Genomic DNA, 22690 nt, shown 5'->3' with positions numbered 1-22690 from the left:
AAATAGAATCAAGTCATTCCAGTGGCTTCTCATTGCCCAAGGGTTCACTAACTCCTTGAGGTATATCAGTGATTTGACTGAGATTTTAGTGATTTTCTAAGCACTTTGTTTTTCCTTGTACTTGAGACACACCCACCAGACCGGTATCTGGATGCCACATGTGTCTTTTTGCCCCAGGGCTCCCTTCCTGGCTTGGATGCACACTGCCCAGTGGTTTGGAGCCTTAGAGCCGCGTGTTCCAAACTTTAGTCCAGCCTCTCACCTTGGGCAGATGCGTTCTTCTGTGGTGCCTCAAATGTAAAATGGAGGTGATAATAGTACCCACCTAATAAGGTTATTATAAGGACTAAGTGAGTGAATACATGTAATGCTTTAACACAGTGCTTGGAACGTAGTAGGCATTTAATAAGTGTGAGCTGTGGTTATCTCCACTTTCCCTAGCTTTCTCCTATTTATCCTCAGCCAGCCTTTTCTGTTTTATCAAATCAGAGTTTACTGACTCAAAAATCATCTCTCTTTGAAGTTTCTTTTTTAATACATACCTGTTTCTGTGTTCTTCTAGAACTCCATGCTTATCTAGCATGGCTGTTATCACAATTTGAAAGTGTTTACTTATTTTGTGTGATTGCGTGTTTGTCTTTTCCATCGGCTGTTAGCTCTAGAAGGGCAGAAGTAACTTGTTTGCTTGCCGTTGTACTCCCAGCACATTGCTGGCACATAGTTTGTGCTTAATAAATGTGCCCAATGAATGAAAGTGCTGTTCAACTTTTCCTTTCTTAAAATAGGATCTTGGGATCTTTTGCAGTAGTGCTGCTGCTGCGTTTTTGTGGGGGGATGGAGGGAGCAGAGGTGGAGAGAATCTGAAGCAGACTCCATGCCCAGAGTGGAGCCCACCATGGGGCTTGATCTCATGACAATAAGATCATGACCTGAACCAAAATCAGGAGTTGGATGCTTAACTGACTGAGCCACCCAGGTGCCCCAGGACTGCTTCTCTTGAGAAAGATGAATGCTAGCATGGAAACTAGCATTATTTCCAACTTGGAAGGCTTGGAAAGCTGAGCACAATGAGTAAAGATACAGACTGAGTAAAGATATAGTGAGTAAAGCACAATGAGTAAAGATAGAGAAGGCAGAGGGTCAGGGACCTCTGGAAGATAGGCAGATCAGGAAGATGGACTTGTTCTTTAAAAAAAAAAAAAAAGAATCCTTATGCAGGTCAAGCTCGTTATATCTAGAATACTGGAGAAAACTTCACAGCAATAAATTTGAGTGGTAAAGTGGTAGGTGTGTCTGATCTGAGATTCCATATTTCCTGTGAAATGCATACAATAAGAGATAGTTCTAAACACCTGGGGAAGAAGACGGATTTCCAAGAGCTATCCCACTCTTCTGCCTCCCATTATGTTTTCCTTTGTCCTTATCTTTTCTGGTGACCCCCATCAGAACATCTTCCGATTTAAAACCTGGTCATCTTTCCTTCTGTCCCCTGTTTACCCATTACTGCTGTTTCCTAGAAGTTGTATTTCTACCACTGAAATAGAAATTTAGATTCCTCCTCTCCCAGACAGGAACTGTCTTGGCCAGAAGTTGAGTAAGTTGGCTGCTCAGTGAGAAAAGACTCAAGAGGCAGGTTGTGCTGGGAGATCTAAGTACCAGTCCACAAATCAGCGTCACCTACTTATGAAGTCAACACTGAGTGATGCAGAAAGAGGAGTCATGGTTTCCAGCTACAAAGAAGTAACAAGCTGTAAGGAAAGAGAAAACTAATATAGTCACTGGTTCTTTGGGTATGCGTTGAGTATCTGCCATGTGGCAGGTGCTCTCCTTGGAGCTGGGATATAGCAGTAGATGAAACAGAAGTTCTCATATCATGGAACCTACATTCCAGTGACTCACAGAGTAAGTCAGGTGGTCCGAGAGTGCAGTGCAGACAAAGCAGGGTAAACAGATGGAGAGTGAAGGCATACTGTTTAAGTAAGATGGTCAGAACAGGACCATTTGCTCCCTCTGGTGATGTTTGAGCAGAGACCTGTGTGAGGTTAGGGAGTGAGCTGTTCAGATACCTGGGACAGGAGCATTCCTGGTAGGGCCAGAGTGCAAAGGCCTCGAAATGAGAGTGTATATCTTCAGTGAGAAGGGCAGCGGGGCTGGAGTAAGGAGTGAATCACTCCAGTAACTGGGCAGGAGTTCAGAGAGGGAATAGAGTTGTCTTCAGTGTGAGTTGGGAACCTATTGGAATGTTCACCGGAGGCATGACGTAGATACGATCTGGGTTATTGTGAGAAGAGGACCGCGGTTCGCAGTGTCATCTTCCAGGTGAGAGAGCTGGAGGCTTGGACCAGGGCGGTAGTGGTGGTGGTGGTGAGAAGTCACGGGATTCTAGATTCATTTTGAAAGTAGAGTTGACCAGATAAATCAGATGTGGGGTGTGAGAGAAGAAAGTCAGAGATGACTCTTAACATCATCTGTTAAAAGTTGCTTGTGGAGCTGGGTCTAGGTCTGGAGTATACTGTGTGTCCAGAGGAGTCTCACTAGGAGGGGGGAGGCCTTAGGTCTTGAAGTTGCTTAAAAGGGGCCTTGAAAAGTGGCACGAAGGGTGATTTTATAGGAAATAAAGCAATATGAGGGGTATAGCATTTAAAACAGAGTTATGGGGGGTGCCTGGGTGGCTTAATGGGTTAAAGCCTCTGCCTTCAGCTCAGGTCATGATCCCAGGGTCCTGGGATCGAGCCCCGCATCGGGCTCTCTGCTCAGCACGGAGCCTGCTTCCCCCTCTCTCTTCCTGCCTCTCTGCCTACTTGTGATGTCTGTCAAATAAATAAATAAATAAATAAGTCTTTAAAAAAACAAAACAAAACAGAGTTATGTTCTGACTCCAATCCTCAAAATATGCCTGGAGTCCATTCGTTGCAGAAAAAGTGGTGATTTATCCTAAACAAAGCCTGCATACTGATGACACGTGGCCCTGGGAGGCATGCTGCATTTGTAACAGCTTTTATGTTGGTGAAAATAGTTTATATGTTGAAGATATTAATTCCTGTTATTTCATTCTTAAGTGCTTCCTTCGTTCAGTTGACTTTGATACAGAGAACCATCATATTAAATATTGCCACGTCTTATGGTAATACAATTCTCTCTATATTTTTTCTCTGAAAGTTGATGAAATGAACTGATATTTTATGTGTACATTGCATAGGTATGCAGTGTGTTCATTTTTCTTTTTATGCTCCTGTAAATGGTATAGGATTTAATGATATTAGAATTATACATGACAAAAGAAGGGCATGCATCTGAGTGCCTGTTTGGTGTAGGGCATTGTAGAGGGATCTCCAAAGACATGATCCATATACTGAAGGGATTTATAATGTTTTAGGAACACCAGAGATTCGGTGACACAGCTGTAGGACCTCAATGCAGTGCTTTGATTCTTGCCAAGAAATAGAATTCTTATTTTACCAGTTAGTGAATGAACTTTCCTCACTTTGGTTTAAGGACCATGGAATAGGGTTAACATATCCACCAAAACACTGAGAAAGTTAAAAACAAAAAATACCTGTTTTTGAAAATTAGCATTTGTGTAGTGTTTTACTCATTTAATCCTGTGAGCTAGGTATTATCTCAGTTTTAGGGAGGACTCAGTGCAGTGGTACCCCAGGTGACAAAAAATTCTGAATATATTTATTAAGTTTCATCATCTGTTTAGAATATTAACATATTCTGAATGGTCCTTTGATCCAAATCCCATTTCCTTCCCATTACATGTACTGTGTGTCCCCCCACCCCCCGCCGCCATGTTTTAGTCATAGTTGGAAACATCCTGTTTCTTAATTAGGTTAAAGGAAGTAAGTTAGATCTCAACTGTTTTTAATTCAGAAAGAGAAAACCTTTGGCACATTAGAAAACATTAGTTCGTTGTCCTTGGAAGTAATGGTAGAGATCATGGGCTTCTGATGAGGTGAAGGGCTGTTGCTGATATTTTACTTTTATAACAGTGTTTTCGTTTGCAGAGTTGGAAAGTTTCAGATTTTATTAGGAAACATTTTGTATATTCAAGATAGTACAAGACATATATAAATATAAAGAATTATATAAAACAAACTATCCTATTAAATACTCTCCAGCTAACATATAGAAATTATCCATGCCAGGGCGCCTGGGTGGCTCAGTGGGTTAAAGTCTCTGCCTTTGGCTCCGGTCATGAGATCGAGTCCCACATCGGGCTCTCTGCTCAGCAGAGAGTCTGCTTCCCCCCTCTCTCTCTCTGCCTGCCTCTCTGCCTACCTGTGATCTCTGTCTGCCAAATAAATAAGTAAAATCTTCAAAAAAAAAAAAAAAGAAATTATGCTTGCCTTCTGGGGCTTACACTACCCCCTCAAACAGGTAACAACAGTATTGAGTTGAGTTTTACATTGTTATAAGGTGTTTTCTGTAAAATATCCTTCATATAAGAATTAAAATCTTTTAAATATTGTGGGTAAATTTCATCTTGTTTGACGTAACTATTATGAAAGTAGCTCTTCAGAATTATATTTTGATTTACTTATTTATGCTAAAATAAAAAGTTTTGTCTACATGCAGGCAGTTACTTAGAAGGCAGCTTCGGTTCAAATCTGTACGTTAGGAGACTTAGATTCAGAAGCTGCAAAGATCTGGAAGGAAGGAATCTTGAGGAAGAGGAAAAGGATTTCCTGTGGATCAAGAAAATTGCTTGCTGGTGTAGTGTTTCTTCTGCTTAGTCTTAGGGAAAAGAGAACAAAGAGGTGACAAGTGGAAACTATCTTAAGTTGTTCTTGGCAGAGTTGGTACCACCAATGAGTAGCTAAAAGACTGAGTAAAGTATGGCTTCAAGGTCTTATAACAGCAAATTTCCTAGAGGTTCGAGAGTGTTTATATTAACCATGTTTTTGAGCAGTGAAGACTACTTGAGGGGTCATGTCCAGCGTCTTGTCCTGGTCTCTATCCCTGAGCCACTGAAGCCTGAATCTGGTGCACATAGTGTGACACTGAGTTCCATTTGCTTGGTAGAGTTTGTGGGGAGTCTTTCATCTTTTAGGAACTGTAATTCTCCTAGTTCTTAGTTTTCAATGGGTAAGGAGGTTTTTTTTTTTTTTTTTTTTTAAGATTTCATCATATTTATTTGACAGAGATCACAAGTAGGCAGAGAGGCAGGCAGAGAGAGAGAGAGAAGGGGAAGCAGGCTCCCCGAGGAGCAGACAGCCCGATGCGGGGCTCGATCCCAGGACCCTGGGATCATGACCTGAGCTGAAGGCAGAGGCTTTAACCCACTGAGCCACCCAGGTGCCCCTGGGTAAGAAGGTTTTAAACAACGCCTATGATGTAATTTTAGGGGGTGGTCGTAGACATGTGCATACATGCACACATATGTATACATACACATAAAATGCCTTACTGTGTTTGCCTTGGCAGTCGCTACATAGAGGCAAAGAGTAAGCCTGTAGATGGGTGCTTTGGCTATAAGTGGGAGCTCTGGAGCCGAGCCATCGGAGTCCGCATCCTGGATTGCCACTAGCTAGCTCTGTAGCCTTGCTGACGTTACTGAACCTCTTTGTGATGGTGTCTCTGTACAGTGACGGTAGTACAACCTCTGTCTGCCTTAGTGGCGGGAGGGCTGGTACGCAGGACGTTCCCAGAGCTCAGGGCTTACCGTGCTTCTAGCGCTGCACGAGGTTGGCCATTATGTAAATCTCGTCCCTGGTGCCTTTTGGTTCATTGCTTAGGTTGCCGTTTGTGTGCGGGGAGATGTTCTTTCTAGAACCGTGTCTCCTCGTCACATGATTGTGTGCAGTGCGAGCCTGTTCACACTCTGTCAGCAGTTGAGGTTTGAGAAGTGTGTGGAGCCCAGCGGGAGGGAGAACTGAGCGCCGTAGCAACTGTTGCTGTTTGTGTCCTGAGCAGCAGCTGCCCTGGACGGTTATTTTTTCATCGTGATCTCACCGATAGCCTGGGATGTGGCCGTGCCTTAGAGAAGTGGATTGGCTGAGACGTCTGGTCTTTGAAGAGATTTCATGACCCCGTGTCGTAAAGATTCTATTCCGTGTGCAGTCTTACCGTGTGTGAGGAAGGAAGGGAGGCTAAGCCTCGGGTTCAGACGGTCCCTGAAGTATGATGTGCCTGGGTTTGTCACACGAGATATACTTTCAGTAGGGGCAGTAAGGCTTCATGCTTTTCAGTCAAAAAGTAATTTTGCTGTCTAGGGGCGCCTGGGTGGCTCAGGTCATGATCCCAGGGTCCTGGGATTGAGCCCAAGTCAGACTCCCTGCTCCCTCTCCCTTTGCCCCTCCCCCCTGCTTGTACTCACGGGTGCTCTCTCTCATATAAATAAATAAATAAAATCCTTAAAGAAAAACCGATTTTGTTGCCTACAACATTCGGCAGATGATTTGTGGTCTGTGATTCCACTGTAGACATACACAGTACACACGTGTGTGTGTGTGTGTGTGTGTGTGTATAAAACGTCACTATCAAATGTGGATTTCAGAAATAAGGCTGTCTTTCCAATGAATACTTAATTATCAAATGCTTTTCTAAAGTAGATAATAAGATCTTTTAAAAGGATTTATTTCAGGTAGTTGTATTCAGTAATTTTCTAATTTTTATTTATTTATTTATAGAAGATTTTATTTATTTGTTTGACAGAGAGAGAGAGGGCACAAGCAGGAGGAGTGGCAGGCAGAGGGAGAAGGAGAAACAGGGGGAGCCCGATGTGGGACTCGATCCCAGGACCCTGGGATCATGACCTGAACTGAAGGCAGTTGCTTAACCAACTAAGCCACTTAGGGGCCCCTAATTTTTATTTCTAATGTATTGAAATATTTATGCAAATAATTATGTGGCCCATTTCTGAATTTTGGGTTCTTACTTACCATGGTTCAGCCATAAAATATTTACTGAGCACCTGCTATGTACCAGGCTGTGTTCTGAATCCTGGTGGCACCCAGTGGATGTTGATGGTCTGATTCTTCTAAATTCTATGTACAGATCCTGCCTATTAAAAATGTGGGTTTTTTTTTTTCCGATTGCCTTCTTCAGATCCAGTGGTATGAATTTACCGATTTGGATGTTTTGAACTTAAAACAACATCAGGTTGAACTAAAGAACATGTAACTGAGTGACTTATAAAACCAAATCATTTTCATTTTCTAGGTATTATTAACCCAAAGAACCCAAAGGAAGCTCCAAAGTCCTTTAGTTTCGACTACTCCTACTGGTCTCACACCTCGGTGAGTATACTTACCGTGCAGTATAATAATAGAACAGTGCTGGTTGTGCACAGTTTTGAAAGAGCTTGAAGGTCCAAGAAAGAGTACAGAGATGACTAACACCTAGGAAAATGGAGAGAGTGGGGCCCTTTGCAGTTCTCTTCTTATTAGTAAAGGACCCAAATCTTGCTGGCTTCTAGGGATTTTTCGTGAACTACAGCTTGCATTTGTTTCTCTTCATTGCTTTTTTTTTCTGTTTTGTGCTGGAGTAGGAGAGGTTTTAAACTACTGACAGAACCTGATGACCAACAGAAAGGCCTATGAAAGGGGTTGGACATTTGTCACTGAAAGCTACGTTTATTGAGAAATAGCCATACTACCTAGAGTGAGTGCTGGGAAGTATTTTTATATGTGGACTGGACCTTTGAACTTTTAGTACCATTTTCCATTTAAGGAAATTTTCTTGTACCTTTCTGTGAATGGAAGAATGATGCTTTTAAGGTTATGGAAAGTGACATGTAATCGAGTGAGATAATTTCATGTAGATATTTTTATGTATGACTGAGCTGGATGACTGTGTTTGTGTGTATGTGTGTGAGATAAGAGAAGAATAAGCTATGTGTAGAAAGGACTTAAAAATTTTATAATATATTTTAATAGGTGACTGTTGAGATTCCAAACATTTAAATTTATTATAGCAGTAATCAAATAAGCCTAGGAAAGAACACGAATAAAATGCCATTTATCTTTCCTTTTAATCTCTACAGCCTGAAGATCCCTGTTTTGCATCTCAGAACCGTGTGTACAATGACATCGGAAAGGAAATGCTCTTACATGCCTTTGAGGGATATAATGTCTGTATTTTTGCCTATGGGCAGACTGGTGCTGGGAAATCTTATACAATGATGGGTAAACAGGAAGAAAGCCAGGCTGGCATCATTCCACAGGTAAAAAACCAAAAAACAACAAAAGACCTCTGTTTAATATTACTCTTAGTCTTCAATTGCTGTAACAATATATATTTTTCTTTTATTTAGCAAACATTTATTCAGGGACTATCATATGCAAGGGACAAAAATAAATCACTTGTTCCTTTCTTCAAAGGATCTGTTAGTCTAATGGAAAAGACTAGCATGTATACACGTCTGTCTTTAAATGTGGGAAGTTGGCATTCTGTAAAAGTTTTGCTGCATACCCCTGTCTGGGTATTCTATCTTTTGAACAGTGCTACCAGCTTCTTTAAAAAATGGTAGCGTGTGCCAGGCTTTATTCTGAATCCTGGGACACCTGGTCAGTGTTGTTGGTCAGATTGTTTCCCAAATCCCATAATATAGATCACCTTTTAAGCATATGATTATTTTTTAGTTTTTTAATTGCCTTATCAGAGATATTTTCCTTTTATCTTATTAATCTAATATCACAGTAAGCTTGAAATAGTCTGAGAATTCTTAAGAACAGTGTCTTTTGACCTGATATGTTTGGAATGGAGAGGAGTTGTGACATAGAAACTTAGGTATTTAGAAGGAACTTCTCTCATTAATAACAGAAGTGTAGTTTGCTTTTATTGATGATATTTGGAATTAATTTTAAAGTTTTGTTGTTGTTGTTTTTTACTATAGGCCTAGTGTGACCTCTGTATTCTGAGAATAAGATACACAAGAGAGTGGTAGCTACTTTTTCTAATGGATTATTGAACTGTAATTTTAAATTCAGCTGTATAATTGAAATGCTTAACTATCAGTAAAGATTAAGAATTTTTCAGAAAAAACTGAACATACTAGCGTATTTTCTTCTGTTAAAAATATATGTCAATATTAAGACATCTGTTAGGAATTGTCCTTTGTATATAGGAGTAGCAAAAATTATAATAATTAGAGAAAATACTGTGTAGCACTCATGATGTGCGAGCACTGGTCTAAGTGTTTTACAGATATTCACTCAGTTAATCCTCCTAGTTTGACCCTAAGAAGTAGCTGCAGTTGTTACCTTTATTTTATTTCCCTCATTTTAAAGATGAGGAAACTGAAGCATAGGGAGGTCATGTCACTTGCCCAAGGGAGTGGTAGAGCCAGAATCCCAATGCAGGCACGGTGGTTCTGGAGGCCTTACTTCTACTACTGTGTATACTTCTTTAGCAATGAAATAATTTTTTGTAGATTATAGCAAGTTATACTAAACAGTCTGTTTACTCCATCACCACACTTAGTTTCTCCATCCTTCTCCTTTAATCTTTTTTTTAAAAGATTTTATTTATTTATTCTGACAGAGATAAACAGTGAGAGAGAGGGAACACAAGCAGGGGGAGTGGGAGAGGGAGAAGCATACTTCCCGCTGAGCAGGGAGCCTGATGCAGGGCTCAGTCCCAGGACCCTGGGATCATGACCCGAGCCGAAGGCAGACACTTAATGACTGAGCCACCCAGGTGCCCCTAATCTGTTTTTATATAATTACATATATATCTCTTGTAGAATTTTGAAATACTTAATTTTAATGCAAAAGCATTAATTTTTAAAAACAAGATTATCATTTAGAAACTGCCATTTATAATAAATTATGAATTCTGTTTAGACTTCTGGAGAATCACAAACATAGAGTTCATTTTCCAAATGTGTACTGATTGCCTAAACATTAAATGTATAGCAGATGAAAATTTAATAGAATTTTATTAAGTATTCCCACTAAAATATCACATTTTGAATAAATTCAAAGGATTCGGAGAGTGAAATTTTGTGATTTTCCTGATCTAGAAAAGTTAATGTTTTCTGTTGGAAATGTCACTGTGAGGTAGAATAGCCTCTTATAAAGGGCTTGGAATCTTAAGACAAAGGTAAAGGGGAAAATTTTATACGGACAGAATTATTCTTTTATTTATTTATTTGAAGTAATCTTTACACCAAGCATAGGGCTTGAACTCACAACCCTGGGATCAAGAGTTGCATGTTCCACTGACTGAGCCGGCCAGGCACCTCCGTACTCAAAATTATTCTTAAATACCTTCATTTACTCTCTTGAAATAGTATACATTCTCTCTTTATACATACGTATGTATGATTTGTAATGTGTATGGCAACTGACAATATGAAATAAAATTTATATAGCATGATAAAATATGTAAAAAAATGTAGGGTTTTTGTTTGTTTTGTTTTTGTCAGAGAGAAAGAAAGCATATGTGAGCAGAAGCAGGGGGAGTGGCAGGCAGAGGGAGAAGCAGGCTCCCCCTAAGCAAGGACCCAATGTGGGACTAGATCCCAGGCCTCTGGGATCATGACCTGAGCTGAAGGCAGACGCTTAATTGACTGAGCCACCCAGGCGTCCCCAGAATGTAGTTTAATAGTAGTTTGACTGCTACATAATAACAGTAGATTCACTGTTACTCTAGGATAGTGTGAAGAATTGGGTTCTACATGAATTTAAAGTGCTAGGGACCTAACACAGGAAGAGACAGAACTTTTCCCCTAAATGTGGCTTGCTTTCTAAGGAAACATTTCTGAGATGCTGTCATCAAGGGAGAATAAAAATTCATAACTGTCCTTTTATTTCATTCAATGCATTCTCCTTTAATGTTGTTACCATTAATATTTTGAGAAAGAGAAAAGGGATCTCGCTAATTCATAGCACTCATGGGTATCTGTACTTCTCTCGTTTATGCTGTTCACACCTCTCTCCTTCTGCCTCTGTAGTTATGTGAAGAACTATTTGAGAAAATCAATGACAACTGTAATGAAGAAATGTCTTACTCTGTAGAGGTGAGTACAACCGTGGGTTAAATAAAGCCACAGGCCTCTGGACTCCGTTCCCTCCATTCCAGTGGGCCCAAGTGATGACTGTGGATCACTTAACCCTTCTCCCAGTTTTGTATTCTTAGGCTACTTCTGAGATTTGGTCATCATGAATAATGTTGCAATTAAATCCTTGTTCATAAGTCAGAAGCTTGTTCTCATAAGCTTTATTTTTAGTTATTTCCTTTAAGTATCCGGTTGTCAAAAAATATATGTGAATTGCCAAATAGCTTTTTAGAAAGAAACACTGTACCAATTTCCAGTCCCATCAGGAGGGTGTAAGTACCCATTGTGTCATTGCCAACTTGTAGTATTTTTGTTTTTTCTCTGCTAACTTGATAAGGGCTCCCTTTCTCACTTATTTAAATTAGAGCTTCTTTGAGGATTACTGTAATTGAACATCTTGTAAATTATACATATGCCTGTTTACCTTTTGAGATTGCAGTGTTTATCTTAATCATTTGTGTGAATTCTTTCCCCCTTTCATATTTATTAATAGTGATTTGTGATAGGGATTAGTTGTTTGTTTGTTTTTGAAGATTTTATTTATTTATTTGACAGAGACAGTGAGAGAGGGAACACAAGCAGGGAGAGTGGGAGAGGGAAAAGCAGGCTTCTCGCCTAGCAGGGAGCCCGATGCGGGCCTCGATTCCAGGACCTTGGGATCATGACCTGAGCCGAAGGCAGAGGCTTAACGATTGAACCACCTAGGCGCCCCCCGGACATTAGTTTTTAAATTCTGTATAATCAGATCTCTTCTCCCCTTACCCCTTTTTAATTGCCTACAATCTTAGACAGTTATTCTTCACCCAGTGTATACTCCAGCTCTTTGAAGAAGAGGTCTGTAGAATTACATTGTATTTATTTGAGAAACATTTCTACTCATTGATATGTGCTTTTTTTTTTTTTTTGATATGTGCTTTTTGAAGCTGTTTCACTTACCTCCTGCTTTGCTACTCAGTTCTGTAGTAACTGAAATTAAGTGTTCTGTTAACATGAGCCTGCTGTTCTGAGACATGAAGCTGTTTTTAAGCAAGGTTTTTTTTTTTTTTTATGTTATGTGTTGTGATGTTCTATAGGACTTAAACAATTCCAAGTTGACCCATGTAGCTGGGTCAACTTTTCTTTACCTATAACGTGTTGCATAAATCTATACATTTTAGAGAATTCTGCCTTGTGACTATCATACACCAAAATGGGAATGTGCTGCTCTAAAAATATTTTTGTTAAAATTAATTCTCTAAATAACTTGTCTCATCCTGTATTCTTTTTGATGACTAAATGTATAACAAATGAAAATTCAGTAGATTTTATTCTTATTAAAATATCACATATTTTAAATAAATTCAAAGGATAGAGTGATAGAATGTGACAATTTTTTGAGCTTGTAGATAATAAAAGAAGATGCCATTTCCTTTCATATTGGAGTTCACAGCTTGCTTGGAGCGCAGTGCAGTTGATACCGTACTTCCTTACGCTGGGACCTCTACCCCCTCTCCTGCTTCTCTCCTTTATTTGCTCCAGCCACACTGGCTTTTTGGCCGTTTCCGGAACAATAGGAACTTTTCCTACCTCAGGGCCTTTACATTTACTTTTTTTTTCTGCCCGAAATTTTCTACCTTTGTATATCTTTTTGTCTAAATATTTCAGCTCCTTCAAGTCATTTGCTCAAAGCTTACCCTCTCAACGAAACTTACTTTGACCACCTTGTTTAACCCTGCAGCTGGCGCTCCAGCCCAGCACTCCTGGTCTCTCTTGTCCTGTTCTCCCTCCCCTCTCCACCCCACCCCAGTTCTCTTCATGTTCTAACCTACTTTAGAATTCTGTTTGTTTATGTATTTGTTACTTATTTTTATTTAGAATCATAAACTTGCTGGGGCAGGGATTTTTGTCTGTTTTATTTACTGATGTGTCCCAAGTGCCTAGAAAATGCCTTGGAAGATGCTGCTGCTCAGTGAATTGAATTTGCCAGGTGGGGGCTGTAGTGGCGGGCTCGGAAGTAAAGGAACTAATGCTGGCTTTAGGTGGGTTTGCATGTTAGAGAATAAGTAGCAGAGCACAGCAGGCTTTACCTAGGTTACTTGGGTCCTCATACTCCCACACCTGGGTGAAAAGGGACAACAAGTCATTCAAAAAGTTGTAGTATCTTTCTGGGACTCTGGAGCGTATGTCCAAGTTTAAGTACTACACGGGAATGTTAAAGTACCGTTTCACTTTATAGGAAGACCTGCTTTAAGAAGGTGTACTTGTTGTCCTGTTGTTTTAATCTCATAGGGGATCAGTTACTCAAGGGTTCTCCATATTTTAAAAAACTGATTCTAAAATACAGTATAGATACACAGTCAGTGGGACGCCTAGGTGGCTCAGTTGTTAAGCCTCTGCCTTTGGCTCAGGTCATGATCCCAGGGTCCCTGCTCGGTGGGAAGCCTGCTTCTCCCTCTCCCACTCCCCCTGCTTGTATTTCCTCTCTTGCTCTGTCTGTCTTGGTCAAATAAATAAATAAAATCTTTTTTTTTTTTTTAAGATTTTATTTATTTATTTGACAGAGATCACAAGTAGGCAGAGAGGCAGGCAGAGAGAGGGAGGGGGAAGCAGGCTCCCTGCTGAGCAGAGAGCCCGATGTGGGGCTCGATCCCAGGACCCTGAGACCATGACCAGAGCCGAAGGCAGAAGCTTAACCCACTGAGCCACCCAGGTGCCCCAATAAATAAAATCTTTTTAAAAAAATAAAAATAAAAAGTATACAGTCAGATCTGAGACTGAGTGAAAGAAAAAAGCAATGGAAATGGCGGTTCTGTTGTTTCAGACACTCGGAAATGTGCCTATAGAAATTTAAAGTATACAAGTGCCAAATTTTATTGTGTGCTTGAATAGCTCAGAATACACAAGAGAAGAGCAGAATGAGTCTTCCTGTGGTGAATTCCCCCCTCCAGAGCCTTATTTGCCTGGACGTCTGATCTTACAGATATATCAGGACCAGAAGCAACCTTCAAAGCCAGACTCTTGAGTGAAGCTCATTTGACTTATGTTATGAAACCACTATTTTTATTTGTTACTTTCCCTTCTATTTGTTATTCTTCTGTAGACCAGAACATGAAACATCAGCAAGCCTGGTATATTATCTTACCTTCCCGTGGACAGACTTCTGTTGGAACCCTGCTGGTTTTTTAGTGAGCATGGAGTTAGAGAGGGAGGAGCTTCCTAGATGAGTGAGATGTTGGCTTGCTTCAGGTAAAGAAAGGATAGTCTGAGACCTTCATCTCCACGATAGGAACGGTCCTGCTGGTGGGACGAGAGTTCCGGCAATGTTCTAGCTGAGGCTTCCTCTTCCCTCCCCGGTCGTGGACGGGTCTCGCCGGGCCGTCAGACTCCATGCTGACCAGTCCTCACTCCTTGTGGTAGAAACATGGCTTGTGTGTGGTTAGTGTTACCATACTGGGGCTGCTGGTCTCTTTTTTGTCTTCCCTGCTCTGGAACGTTGGTAGTATTTGTTCGTGTTAATACTAATAGAATTTTTATTTCCAAGCTTTTAGAGTAACCTCACTGTAACCCCCAATTATTGACAACGGCATACATTTTAAAAAGTGTATTAGTAACTGGTAAGTTGCTACTAAAAATGGTATTTTTTCTGACTTAGGTAGTGGCTGCTGACTGCCGAGGTAGCCTTCTTAGCCCCTTTTCTTTCCTGAGTTCGTCAGAAGACTGGTTCTAAGCTAGACAGTGATGTCTGTGCGACTGTTAATAGAATGAAATGGGGGCGCCTGGGTGGCTCAGTGGGTTAAGGCCTCTGCCTTCGGCTCAGGTCATGGTCCCAGGGTCCTGGGATCGAGCCCCAAATCGGGCTCTCTGCTCAGCGGGGAGCCTGCTTCCTCCTCTCTCTCTGCCTGCCTCTCTGCCTACTTGTGATCTGTCAAATAAATAAATTTTAAAAAAAAAATTAAAAAAAATAGAATGAAATGGACTAGACCTATGGCATTTCTCTTTGTAAAGATTGCTGATCTCTCATTGTAGAGCTGTTTTTTACAAGTAATCTCTGTGCCCAGTGTGGGTCTTGAACTCACGACCCCAAGATCAAGAGTTATGTGCTCCACTGGCTGAGCAGCCAGGCACCCCTAATTGTAGAGTTGGGGTTTTTTGTTTTGTTTTGTTTTTAACGTTTTATTTTTTGACGGAGACAGAGTACGCAAGCAGGGGAGCTACAGAGAGGGAGAAGCAGGCTCCCCGCTGAGCAGGGAGCCTGATGCGGGATTCGATCCCAGTACCCTGGGATCATGACCTGAGCTGAAGGCAGATGCTTGACTGAGCCACCCATACGCCCCAATTGTAGAGCTTTGAATAAAAGTATAAAAAGAATTTTTAATGTATAGGATTTCTTTTTCCAAGTCCTCCAGTTCACTTAATAATTTGTTCTTAGGTGAGCTACATGGAAATTTACTGTGAAAGAGTACGAGACCTGCTGAATCCAAAAAACAAGGGTCATTTGCGTGTGCGTGAACACCCACTTCTTGGCCCATATGTGGAGGATCTGTCCAAGCTGGCAGTCACTTCCTACACAGACATTGCTGACCTCATGGATGCTGGGAACAAAGCCAGGTATGGTAGAAATAGACTAATGACTGAAGGCTTTGGCACATTTTCAGGTCCTTTGTTCCCAGTTAAGGATTTGAGACCACCTTTATACTTATGAAAGTTGCTTTAATTGTAGATCCTCTGATCCTTTGGCTGTGCTAGGGTAAAAAGAAAGGGTTTCAGCATATTCAGCATCTTCTCATCAAAATAATGCAGTGCTGAAACATGGCAGAACGTTGGTTAAGTTAAAATATCAGGTTTTGATGAGGTTGTGGTAAAATGTTGGATAACCATATGCCTATGGAATTAATTGTGGAATAAAGAATACAAATTAAATGCCCCGGTGGTTTCTAAAGGGACAACTGAGGTATGAAAAATGATTCCGATGGGAGACCTTTGGATTTGGGGATAACTTGATCGGCTCACAAATAAGGTGTATTGAGAACAATTTGTGCAAGTGACAATCTCGTGATCTATGAATAAAGCTGTTGTTTCTGATTGTTATAGTTATGCTATCCATTTTAACTTTCATCTAAGAATTCCATTGTCACATGTCACCTTTATGTTTATTTAGGACGGTGGCGGCTACCAACATGAATGAAACAAGTAGCCGTTCCCATGCTGTGTTTACCATTGTTTTCACCCAGAAGAAACATGATACTGAGACCAGCCTTTCCACTGAGAAGGTAGGACAGTGTCAGTGTCCGGGCTCGAGTTCATGGAATGGGGTTTTCAGAAGTCGCTCTTGCTACTCTCTGCAGCTTATGGAGGGGAGAAAGTTACCCTTTTTTTTTAAGAGAATATTTTGTATCTTTTGCTTGTCATTTTTATTCCCATCCAAAAGCAATTTTTTGAGTGAAATTTTTTGGGTTTTTGAGTGCAATTGCAAGATAGAAAGTAGGGTTAAGAAAAAACAGAGACTTTGGGTCTCAGAAACTACTTTGTTCAAAAGAATTAAGCAGTTCTGTGGGGAGAAAATCTTTCCTTTTTTATTTCTTGACTAGAATCTCTTAATTACTTGTTTGGTATGTAGATTTTTGTTTGTTTATTTGTTTTGAGCCCTGATAATGTTATTGGGGGGTTAAATATTTAAGCAAATAATTAAGCAGACAAGGTGTGTTTTCCCTTGGAAAGCAAAGGACTGCACAGCACCTGTGATGCTCTTCGAATACCTTGCTTGTTACTGTCTCCTTTTCTACAGTAGTTAAATGTAGTAGACTTTGGAGTTAAACTGCTTTCTTTAGATCGCGGCTCTGCCACTTTACAGCACTGTTACCTTGGGCAAGTTACTACCCTCTTTGTGCCTCAGTTTTCCCAACCTCATGGGATTGTTAAGATGATTAAATATTGATACAGGTTAGTGCATGTAATAGTGCCTGACTCAGAGTAACCATTCAGTAAATGTGAATTTTTTGTTAGTAATAAATTTATGTTGAATTCTTCTCTACCTATGTATCTAAGTAGCATGCCACTGGATTTTTAAACCTGAAGTTAGATTTATTATACTGGTAGTGATGAAAGATCCTTTGCCTTATAAATTGAGTAATTTGTGATACTGACATCACTAAAAACTGGGATCACCTTTTATTTGGTGACTTGTTTTTAACTGAAAATTATTTTATTTTTAAAAAAATTTTTATTTAAATTCAACTTAGTTAACATATACCATGTTATTAGTTTCAGAGGTAGAATTTAGTGATTCATAAGTTATGTATAACACCCAGTGCTCATTCCATCAAGGGCCCTCCTTAGTGCCTGTCCTCCAGGTACCCATCCCCACACCCACCTCCCCTCCAACAGCCCTGTTTGTTTCCTAGAGTTAAGTCTCTCTCTCTCTCTTTTTTTTTTTAGAGTTAAGTCTCTTATGGTTTGCCTCCCTAGCTGAAAATTATTAAAAAAAAAAAAAATACCCTTCATATAGGTGATCAGATAACTTGACATTGCTAGCTAGTTACAATATTAATGCTATTTACATCTTGAGTGAAAACATTTTTTCCTTTCTTCTATGATGTCCCGTCTACAAAAATAATTATGTTCATCCTATAACCACAGCTTCTTTGATAATCCATTTTGGATACTTTGGTCTAACTTTCCCAAAGCTTTATTTTTTTTAACAACTTTTATTGATTTGTTGAAGTACAATAGACCACACATAAAGTATAAAATTGGATTAGTGTGTATGCACCTGTAAAACCAATATCATAGTCGTAGCCACGTCCATTCCCCTGAAAAGCTGCCTCATGCCACCTTATAATAACCGTGTCACTCCTTCCACCTTTGTACTTATTAGGCAGTTCTGATCTGCTTTTTCTCACTACAGATTAGTTTACACTTACAGAATTTTTTAAGAATGGAATTAATAGTATGTACGTTTTCTTGCCTTGCTTCTTTCTTAGCATATTCTGAAATTCACCTGTGATGTTTTAGGCATCAGTAGTTCACTTGTTTTCATTGATGATTAGTATTCCATTATATAGCTAGATCACAGTTAGTGCATTAACTCGCCTGTTGGGGAGCATTTAAATTGTTGACAGTTTTTTTTTTTTTAAGATTTTGTTTATTTATCAGATAGAGATCACAAATAGACAGAGAGAGAGGGGGAAGCAGGCTCCCCGCTGAGCAGAGAGCCCGATGTGGGGCTCGATCCCAGGACCCTGGGATCATGACCCGAGCCGAAGGCAGAGGCTTCAACCCACTGAGCTACCCAGGCACCCCATGTTGACAGTTTTTGATCATGAAAATGAAAAAGCCATGAACATTTGTGTACAAGTCTGTGTGGCTGTTTGCTCTTGTTTCTATTGGTAAATACCTGGGAGTGGAGTAGTTGAGGCTTATGGTAGCATATGTTAAGCTCTGTAGGTCTACAACTCTGCTGAACTGCCTTCCAGAGTGATTGTATCATTTTACATTCCCACCAGCAGTGTGTGAGGGTCCCAGTTGCTGGAGACTTCATATTTAATGTGCCATTTAATGGGTTAATGAGTTTTATGACACACTGTTAAGAAATATGTCGTGTGTATCTTAAAACGACTTATTTTGAACCAAGGTAATTGCTGTGAACTTTTGTACATGCTGTGTCTCCCTGTGCAGTATGTAAGAGCTCTAACGAGTATTTGTAGTCTTCTGCATGCTTGATTTTTAATTTCCTGCCTCTTGGTGTTTTCTGGTTCTACCTGGCTTATTTTTGAATTGCCGCAATGTTCTTGTTCTTGACCAGGTCAGTAAAATCAGCTTGGTGGATCTAGCGGGAAGTGAACGAGCTGATTCAACTGGTGCCAAAGGGACTCGATTAAAGGTACTTATTTTATCAAACAGTTGACCTAGTCAATAAATGTTCTGTAACATAGGTCAGCAAACTGTGGCCAATAGGTCAAATCTGACCCACACCTGTTGCTGTAAATAAAATTTTACTGGGACACAGTCCCCTCTATTTGTTCATGTGTTGTCTGTAACAGTGAGGCTGAGAGCTTGTGACAGAGAACATGTGGCCTGCAAAACCTTTACAGAAACATTTTGCTGACGCCTGATCTATAAATTCAATGAAAGATAAGTAACATAGTTAAGGAGGACTTGATGGTCAGGGTGAGAGCTGAAAGGTGTTCTGAGGAACAGGCTAGGTGGAAGCATCACTAATGGGACAGGGACACACAAGATCCAAATGTGAGAATACATGCAGCCCTCTCCAGAGGGATGGTTACTTAACAAGAGCAGAAATCGCATGTTGGTGAGTCGGGGGAAGAAGACAGTGTCCGTACGCTTTTGAGACAAGCCATCTTGCCCATACTCAGGACTGTGAGTTAGGCATGTGGTCCTGGCATGGCATTAATGTGAACAGGGGAGACTGTGGACTAAAAGAGGGTTTTAGAATTTGTGGTCGTAAGTCAACAAAGAGTGCTAGCATAAGGCTCAGTTGTATCCTGTGCATTATAGATGATGTGGCTGTAGAAGATATTCTTCGTCATAATTCTTTCATGTTTGGTATTGATTTCAGGAAGGAGCGAATATTAATAAGTCTCTCACAACTCTGGGCAAAGTCATTTCAGCCTTGGCAGAGGTGGTAAGTATTATATACTTGATTACATGGGAAAACTTGTCTGTTCAGCAAATGTACTTGATGATATTTTATGTGTTTATGAAGACTGACCTTTTTTGGCCCTTTTGTGTAATCTTGTTTTCTCCTTTTAGAACTTTTCAGATAAGATACTAGGTATAACACACTTTGACTTTCTACCGAACACAAAAGAGATCAAGGAGAGTGAAAGTAAACATAGATCTGTAGAGGCCAGACTGGAAACTATTTACGAAGACCTAGGGTTTGGTTGCTTTTTGAGCCTTTACCTCAGATCTCTCATCAAAACCAAGGATTTTGTTGCATAATCTTTTCCTATACAATCTTTTTAAAGTAGGTTACAGTACCTTTTGGAGTTTTTTTAAGCATTTGCCTTGGTGAATGCTGTTGATTTGGGGGCCGATAATGTATTTTTAAAAATTGTGTTATTCTTTCCTATTCTTTAACAGTGGGATACTATAACTGCAACAGTTTTGTATCACGGGCTTCATTTTCTAGATTAAAGGCTAAGGAGGTACTAGTCATTGTATACTCTAGTTTAGTATACCATTTGAATCCCTAAAAAGAATTAAATGCTTTCTTGCTTGTTTCTAAAAAGTCATACTCAGTTTATTACTTTAAAGTACTTTCCTTTTGAAGGCTTAATACTGTGTTCTTTCTTTTAAATGCTTCATCTGTAGGATAACTGCACCAGCAAGGTACGGAGGGGTTTGGTAGGAATGAACTAGCTGTAGAATCAATTGTGATGATTGTAAATCCTCAGCAGGATGTATGGAGGCATAAGTAGGAATGGAGCCTTGAAAAATAACTTTTTGTTACTTGCTTTCTGGCTCTGGGATTTTGAATTGCTGTTCAGAGTGACCATGAATCATGAGACTGCACACCAAACCTAATTTAGGGAACATGATTTGCTTTGGAGTGGGAATTCAGAATAAAGGAACAAGAGGGAAAATGAGGAAGCGTCTACATTGTGTTTTTTTAATGTTTCTCCTAGTGATCTGTGGGACTGTCACTTGAAGAAGTCACCTTTAAAGCTCTTGAAAGGGCAATAAAGATATTTCTTATGGGTACTCTTCTAAAACATAACTGCCTTCTTGAAAGTATTAGGATATTTTTCTTAAACCTCTTTGTATAATCTTGTTTCCTATCATGAAAAGTCATGGATTATTTAAATTGTTAAAAAAAAAAATTTCCCTACTCTTTGGTTATATACAAAGTGAAGGCTGTAGAATCAAGTTAAACTCCATCTCTAGAACACATGCTCTTTGGGGCACCTGGGTGGCTCAGCATTTAAGCGTCTGCCTTCAGCTCAGGTCATGATCCCAGCTCCTGGGATCGAGCCCCATATCGGGCTCCCTGCTCAACGGGGAGTCTGCTTCTCTCTCTCCCCAGATCCGCTATGCTTGTGTTCCGTCTTTCACTATCTCTCTTTCTGTCATAAATAAATAAAATCCTTTTTCTTTAAGATTTTATTTATTTGACAGAGAGAAACACATCGATAGAGGGTACACAAGCAAGGGGAGTGGGAGAGGGAGAAGCAGGCTTCCCACGGAGCAGGGAGCCCAATATGGGGCTCTATCCCAGAACGCTGGGATCATGACCTGAGCCGAAGAAAGTCGCTTAATGGCTGAGCCACCCAGGCGCCCCAAATAAATAAAATCTTTAAAAAAAAATGTTCTTTTGCATCCTTTTAATCCAAATACAATAGACTTTTCCTTATATTTCTATACACATACTCTAGAATTTCTTAGTACTATTTTGCTTTAATAATAGAGCACTCAACAGTTTTCAATCACATGAATAACATTGGAGTTAAAGGGAGTATCTGCAATGAATTATTTTATTTTTAAAAAGATGTTATTTAACATTTGAGAGTGAGAGAGACAGAGCATGAGCAGCCGGAAGGAGCAGAGGCAGAGGGAATGGGTTAGGGTTAGGGTTAGGGTTAGGGAACAGGGAGCCCGACTCAGGATTTGATTCCAGGACCCCGAGATCATGACCTGAGCCGAAGGCAGACACTTAACTGCCTGAGCCACCCAGGTGCCCCTGCAATGAAATATTTTAGACTCATATTTTATTTTTTTTTATTATTATTTTTTTTAAAAGATTTTATTTATTTATTTGAGAGAGAATGAGTGAGAGAGAGCATGAGAGAGGAGAAGGTCAGAGGGAGAAGCAGACTCCCCAAGGAGCTGGGAGCCCGATGCGGGACTCGATCCTGGAAGTCTGGGATCATGACCTGAGCCAAAGGCAGCCGCTCAACCAACTGAGCCACCCAGGCGCCCTATACTCATATTTTAAAATATATAGGTTTGTTCTCTACTTGTACACAAATTACTTAATAGAAATAATGCTTTGTTTCTTTTGGCTTACTGGAAAAGCTGCCTTAGATTTAAAAAGTCTGTTGTTTGATTTTAGGTATATGTGTATATTCTTCAGATATCTAATCTGAGTCCCCAGACATGAAAACTGTTAAAAATTTAGTGGTTTTTCTAACTTGTCCATTTGCTCATTTTTAACATTCATTATCAACCAGAGGATAAGTTTACAAAGTATTTACCTGCATATTTCCCATGTTGCTCTGTGTCGCAATCATTTGCAAATGATTTTTTTAGGATTAGTTTTGGAAAATCCAGTTTAGAACTTTGCATCTGTGCCATAACTTTAATAGATCAAAGACAAATTTTAGGGTTTTTTTTTAATTTTTTTATTTTAATAAACATATAATGTGTTTTTATCCCCAGGGGTACAGGTCTGTGAATCGCCAGGTTTACACATTTCACAGCACTCATCATAGCACATACCCTCCCCAATGTCCATTTCCCCACCACCCTCTCCAAATTTTAGTTTTTATGTAATAAGTATAATTTGGGGTGAGTTAAAATGTACTGTTATTCCTACTGGGGAGGGACACAGGATTACACTGTCTGTATTTGATAGTACTTCTTTTCAGAGAGGCTAGTGATGTCAGTAAGTAAACGTTTTTAGGTAATTACTGAGGCCCTTATTTGTGAGAACAGATGAGATTAATAAGTGTGAGAGAGCAAATA

The 22690-nt window shown here is 39.9% G+C and overlaps 1 protein-coding gene across 3 annotated transcripts in view; it reads left to right on the top strand.

Moving 5' to 3' along the window:
• KIF1B (kinesin family member 1B) overlaps window positions 1-22690 on the top strand; it is a 149059-nt gene that overhangs the window by 33810 nt on the left and 92559 nt on the right. For all 3 annotated transcript variants that reach the window (XM_080801428.1, XM_080801427.1, XM_080801429.1), the window contains exons 3-9: window positions 7168-7244; window positions 7991-8170; window positions 10904-10969; window positions 15417-15595; window positions 16146-16257; window positions 18789-18866; window positions 19563-19628. In XM_080801428.1, coding sequence (XP_080657554.1) covers window positions 7168-7244; window positions 7991-8170; window positions 10904-10969; window positions 15417-15595; window positions 16146-16257; window positions 18789-18866; window positions 19563-19628 — 758 coding nt within the window. The remainder of the gene's footprint in view (window positions 1-7167; window positions 7245-7990; window positions 8171-10903; window positions 10970-15416; window positions 15596-16145; window positions 16258-18788; window positions 18867-19562; window positions 19629-22690) is intronic.

Source organism: Martes martes, assembly GCF_963455335.1.
Source record: "Martes martes genome assembly, chromosome: 4".
Lineage (NCBI taxonomy): Eukaryota > Metazoa > Chordata > Mammalia > Carnivora > Mustelidae > Martes > Martes martes.
The sequence above is the reverse complement of the archived record's forward strand: the minus strand, read 5'-3'. Positions and strand labels throughout refer to the sequence as shown.